We start from the raw sequence: 6,640 nt of genomic DNA on the forward strand, positions 1-6,640 counted from the left end.
TATACACGCGACGATACAATAAACGCTTTATCTTTTTTTTTTTTTTTATTATTATACTGTAACAACTAGGAGTTTGAAAAAGAGACAAATGCAGGAATTGCTTGCAAGAACTTTATAAATAGTAGTTCAGATATTTAAATTTGATACACTGTTAAATATCTAAATGCGGTGTTTGCATATTTGTATACAAGTGAAAAGATATAAATAAATATTTTACTAAATAATTTTTTTTTTATTAACGAATAATCTGAAAATGCGTGGATGAGAAAAGAAAAGAGTTGCGATGAAGCATACCGTTTCGCTGTAACGCTTGCGTCATCGATTGACATTCTCTCAAAAATAATATCTTTCGACGAAAAAAGCGAGCAACTATAAACTCGCGATCGCGCAATTTTAAATTGCACGGTTTTGTATACGGATCATTGCCTCGACAAGTCTATCGTGACTTAGTTATAGATCTATTGTTTTTCCTTCGCCTTCGTTCTATGCGAACTAAGACTTCCTTTTCCTTCGCTGTTCTTGCGGACTTAACGATTACGATTTTATGAGATTCCAAAAACTCATCGTGACGCTAACGCGTTGCAGGAACATTTCCTTTCGATATTAGAAAAATTGTAATTATCGCGGTCAATCAAGCTATACTTTTCTCTCGCACGCTTGTCTCCGATAATAATGGATAATGGAGCCTGTATAAAATCTAGTTAGCTGCGAATCGTAAGGCAAAATGTAAGTCGATAAGAAGTAAAAGACTGCTTTAATAATATCTATTGAATTATTCGAGCGCGTCACTTATGGCGAGTTACCGCGATAATTAAGGTTTGAAAGTTCATTAGTCGTATTAATCGTCTTTGAGAGCTGTCAATAAATTCGGAATCGCTCGCCCTTGCGCAATTATTTAACACACTAATACGGCGAATGTTTGAAGGAAGAGAAGTATTCGGCGGATATATCGATCGCCCGTCTCTTTTATTTCTTTGTTTTGATTATCTAAAGAAAACACCTTGTCCCCGTCACCACTGTATTTATTGACTTTTTTCAGATGATGGGCAAATGCATGTTGATTCTTTTTGTCCTGTCGTTGGTGAGCAGCGCGCTTTGTCAAACCTTCCAGTATAGTCGCGGATGGACCAACGGCAAGCGATCCGATTTTCCGAGTTCACCGGAAATCTCCACTGTAGGATACGAGCGTATCAATAACGGTAATCTCAACAGGCTGAAGATGCTGATACACGGAAGCACCGACGAACAAGTAAACTTTAAAATAATAACTTGTCGACATATGACAGTATTGTACGTCTTTTAATAATTTTTTTAATAATAAGATTCGAATAAATCTATTAATATCTTGTTCTCAGCCGCTGTTAATCCACTGCGACTTCGTGGACAAATTGAGGAATTTGCTTCAGACAGATAATTATGTTCCTCAACTGCACCGAGAAAAGGGACCGAATCTAGAATACTGAAAAGGATACTCGTCGTGATATACTTGTCATGATTGTTTCAATGATGTACTCGGCATGTAAATTTAAATGCATAGTTTTAATCAAAGCAGAATAAATTATCATATTAATCGTAAAAATCTGAAATGATTATTCGCAGTATATGCACCCAAAAATCATATCCTTACCGAAGTTACGAAATACTGTAATCTTTATAGAATGATTCGTAGAGAGGAGAGAAATATATACGATTGATAAATCGCGGAAAGTGTTGAAATTAAATTCATACGCTGTCGCGCGTATTTCTTGGTCGAGTTTGCCGAGTTGTCTCACCCGGCTCGGTCGGTGACGGCTAATTAAGTTTCGCTCTCTTAATTGGACAGTCGGTCGGATGGAATAGATCGCGGACGATCGTCCGCGATGGGTACTCGACACGGGGGGATTTTGTCTGTCAACGGAAGATGGAGTGAAACTGTGCCGAATAGAGACACCCGCTGAGTCCGTGGATTATCCCTACGGGCAACTTATCTCCCGCTGCGATACAGCACCCGCCGAGAGTATCGGATGTTGGCGATAAGGATCGTTTGAGCGAAAACATAACAGATTAATTTTTGATTGAACCTCGCGATTCTCCAATGCGATTCTCTGTTTAGGGTCGCGGTTCATTCGCACGAAAATGTGTAAATCAACGTCTCGTCGTTCCAGAAATACGAGAAGCGCCAGAGGTTTGTCGATTTGGGAGGACTTATCAACGTCGTGATAATCGGCACGTTCGATCATATATAGAACCGATGCCGATACGACGATTTTCGCGGCACTCAAGATTATTGCTCGACGACGCCGGGGAGTGTGTACGTAACTATTGCACACGGCTAATGCACTTAAAACTTAGCTGTTAATCAGAAACCAATTACGGGGGATGGGGAGGGGGATGGGGACGGGAACGAGACGAGTTTAATCGCATTAAATATTAAAACGTTCTGACGATACCACGCGGTTCCCCCCGTGTTATACCCGGTGTCTCCGAGTCAGTCATCACGGGGTGGGCACACACTCGCACGTGTCGTCTGCTCCGGCCATTTTCCCATTTGTCTCGATACCCACGGGAACGACCATCATATTCTCCGAGCGAGTACTTTGCATCAAGAATCTTGGAGATCATGATGAGAGATCGAATAATCGAATTGTTCGCCGACAGAGAATTTTTGCACGATTTTAATGAATTTAGTTGCCAAGAATTTTCATCGAATCGAATAGATTGCGCCTTTCTAGGATTTTTTTTTTTTTATTATTAAAAATAATTTTAAAAAAATCGCTATAAAAATATATGTATATTCATTCCCGTATGCGGTTTTTCCGATCTAATAAAATGTCTCGTGAAATGATCATCGCGATACATTAAATAAGCGTCGCGAAATTGTACGTTCGTATATTTTGCGGCGATAAAGCTTGATGGCCGGCAACATGCACGGTCTCATAAAATAGCGCCGATCGCGAAATATACTGCCTGTCGAGGAATAATGTAGAACTTGATGGAATCTTGTTGAATATATGAGTCATAACGTGAATGATGTACGATCCATTTCTGCGTGTCCCTCGCAAATATTTTAACATATATTCTATATACATATAAGTTATATATAATGTATATATATATATATATATATATTTAAATCTACATAATTGGAATAAATTTAGCTCTAAAAGCAGAGCGTCAAAATGTTATTTTGATTAGGAAATGAAAGATCAAAGTATTATTCTCTTTTAAATACGTAAGACATTTTCGAAGTTATGCAAATGTTACGTCGCGAAAATTGTAATCGTTCCTCGAGAAACTCGTCGTTATTATTTGACTTTTTTCCGAAATTTTTCGCCCGTCTGCGAAGTTTAAAAACACGCCTCTCTTTCCGCACAGATACGTAACAAGCTGCGGAACGAATTCCTATTAGCGATAGAGAAGAGAGAAATGTCGGCGCGGTGAAAAGCGGTCCGACGGCTCTCCCCGGGTATAAATACATAAAATCGGGCAATCATCCTAAATGGTCGCCTCGCTACCGGATCAGGAGCGGCTGTCGCCTTTTTCCTGCTGTCGTCTGTCGCCTGTCGTTTGTCGCGCACCAAGGGAACGCGTAGTTCCAGCGCCATGTAGTTGAAAACGAGAAAAAGCGCGGAACGACGGAAAAGCGTTTGACAAGTACAATTTCCGTCTCGGGCACGTCACGCTCGCTCGTTGCTTTTATTACTTTCGCTCGTGCCTCCTCCACCCTTCCCTCGCGAGAAGACACGTTAACGTTCATTGTATTGCTTCCAAGCGTATCGGGACGTTAATTTCCTCGACGTAACGATATAATATTTTCTCTTTTATTATCGAATTATTTTCAAGCGTTAAAAACATTCCTTGCTTAATATATTGTATTTTATATTTTTTCCCCTCTCTTTATTAAAGACACGAATCGTTGTAAACGCGAACGCCATCATTCGCTCCTAGCGACGTCATCGATGTCATCGATGATCCGAGAAGGAATAAACATGATCGTCTGGCGGCGTCTAGCTGAAAAAAAAAAAGGGATTTCGATTTTAACACGATTCTCTCGATCGTTCCCGTCGCAGCGAAACCGCAAACGATCGGAAATAGAGAGACGATGCTCCGCAAGATAGTTGCAGAGGGACTCGTTCTACAGGGCAGGAAATGAACGGTGCCTCTCGACACACTATGTTTTAGGAAATGCTCATGAGGCAGTTAACGGTCACGAAAATTGATCGACCTCCTACGATCAATTGTGATGCCACCCAACTGGGCGTTCTCCGAAACGGAACCGGAGTACTTTCCTCGCCGGAAGATCACCGGCAAAATTCCTATCTTTCTCGGAACAACGCATTATTGCGTGTCAGATATTTTTTTTTTTTTTTAATGTGACTAGAATACTTTTGGATAATAAAAAATGTTCCTTTCCGATATTTTTGGATAACAAAAAATGTCCTTTACCGATGATAAAACCTCTTGAAAATTCCGATAAATTTTACTCTTCGAAATTATGTATATGAAAGTCATAGATATAATTGTCGCTATCTCGCGCGCGTCGCGTTCGCGGATTTATTTTTCATCGGAACTATCAATTTCCATAAGCGCGACTCGTTGCCGTCGCGAAATTGAGCCGCCATTCGACTATGCGGCGGTGAGAAAAAAAGCGTAGCGTCCTCTCTCTCTCTCTCTCTCTCTCTCGTGAAGCGCAATCACAATAAATTTTCTACGCTTCGTGTAAATATGGCAACGCGCCGCTCATGATTTTATAAACGCACTCCCCGCGTGTATGCGTGTATGTTACGTACGCGCGCGCGCGCGCGCGCGCGCGCACACACACACACACACACACACACACACACACGTACACATGTATACACTCGTATACATGCATACGTATCGGCTCTGCAGTGCGCGGATAGCGTACCATACGATACGATATTCAAGAATGACGATGAAACGGAGAGAACGATGTTATTAACATCGCTTCTATATTCTCTATGGATTCGTTTTATTGTTCTTCTTCGTGCGATCTCATTGAAAATTTTATCCCAACGTATATGTATCACTCCCAATTGTATGAAGAGATCGACGCGTTATTAACGAGTCTCTCAAGACAAGGTCTCTCGTTCCCACGATATCGCGCCGCGCGCACGAAATCAGATAGCCCGACAAATCGGATAATATTACGCGCGCTTCCAGGAAATTAACGAGAGTCCGATATAAACCCGTTCTCCAATTAAGCACGATGAATAATTTCAATTATGTGTATCGCACTATTTGCTATCTACGGTGTAACGAAATATCATCAGCGTCTCTATAGGGATATATGTATATTGGCTCAAAGAAGAATGAAAGGGAAAAATAATTGTTCATATATATTTGGAGATGAGAGAGATATCTGGATTAGTTTTTAATTTGTGTTATTTTTCCTGTCTCCTCTTCTCTCTCCCCAGCTACGCGAAGTAATGCGGTGGGGGGTGGCGCGTGCGTGTCGAGAGAGCGTGCATGAAAGCGTAGATTAATTTCCAGGGTGTTGTGCGCCGATCTCGGGGAAGGGCAACGAGAGTAGTAAACGACATCAATAATTTGCATAATTCCGCGTCGATTTACGCGTGACTCGCGAGATTACACGAAGATTCGCGGGCGCGCGTGCTTGGGACTTACAATTTTCTCGAAAAACGCTATTATTTACATCATCTATTGATGGAGAGGATGGAGAGGAAACATTAAACGATGAAGACATTTAGTTAGAAAACATTGCTTGAACGCGCGAGTTAATTTAGGGATACAAAGACAGAGAAAAAGAGAGAGAGAGAAAAGAGAAAAAAAAAATATTTTTTTGAGATTTTCACGGAGGAAAGAGAGATATGAAAATTGTTTCGAGCATTTTTTTTACAAGAAAGACGCGTCTCGCGCCCTTGCAGCTTCGTTATAAACGTATATTAAATATCAATATTTTCGAATCCTGGATCTCCGAAAGTTCGACCGAGGTTTTTAATCTGTCCGATTTTTTCTAACATCTCCACGTTGCGGTCAACGACTTGTCGTTGACGTTTCGGTCGCGGGGCCACTTCGAACGTCTTGATATTTGGGGACCTCTTAATTGGTCATCTCCTCTTCTCTTCTTCCCCCTTGCCGCTCCGTCGGCGCAGCATCTATGTTAAAAACTAGAAATACCGCAGGTAAAGATCTCCGCTTTTGTGGGACGAGATTACAGGGCGTCGATGACGCGCCGCTCGGTCCGCTAGGTACCTGTCGCAAAATTGTTTACTCGCCAGCTCTCGGTGTTAAATGCCGGAAACACTTGGGATACTTCCGTCAAATATGCTCTTTAAGAAACATATAGGCTCCGTCTGCTTTTAGATAATCATTGGTTTGAGAGTCATTTAGTGGGCGATTTAGTCTCCAGTAAATAATCGTTCTGAAGCTATGCGTTTTAATTTTCGTCGTCATATAAAGTAATATGTCATATAAGTAATGTGATCAAATTTTTTTCAGTATATTATTATTATTATTTTTTAGATAATAATACATTATTCGTAAAGTCAAAGAATAGGATTTGACAAGCTAGGTATATTTCTAGAGTATATATTTTTATATATAGGATATTAAATCTTTGTATTTTATTCGCGAGAATATATGCATCCTCGAATGCGGATTGCATGATTCAGATCAG

General features: G+C 40.7%; 1 protein-coding gene across 2 annotated transcripts in view; it reads left to right on the forward strand.

Moving 5' to 3' along the window:
- The window catches only part of LOC126856988 (pro-corazonin), a 37,739-nt gene extending 36,160 nt beyond the window's left edge, over positions 1-1,579 (forward strand). For both annotated transcript variants that reach the window (XM_050606049.1, XM_050606050.1), the window contains 2 exons: positions 1,040-1,249; positions 1,356-1,579. In XM_050606049.1, coding sequence (XP_050462006.1) covers positions 1,040-1,249; positions 1,356-1,463 — 318 coding nt within the window. In that variant the 3' untranslated portion in view covers positions 1,464-1,579. The remainder of the gene's footprint in view (positions 1-1,039; positions 1,250-1,355) is intronic.
- The last annotated feature ends 5,061 nt before the right edge of the window (positions 1,580-6,640 follow it).

Source organism: Cataglyphis hispanica, chromosome 20 (assembly GCF_021464435.1).
Source record: "Cataglyphis hispanica isolate Lineage 1 chromosome 20, ULB_Chis1_1.0, whole genome shotgun sequence".
NCBI lineage: Eukaryota > Metazoa > Arthropoda > Insecta > Hymenoptera > Formicidae > Cataglyphis > Cataglyphis hispanica.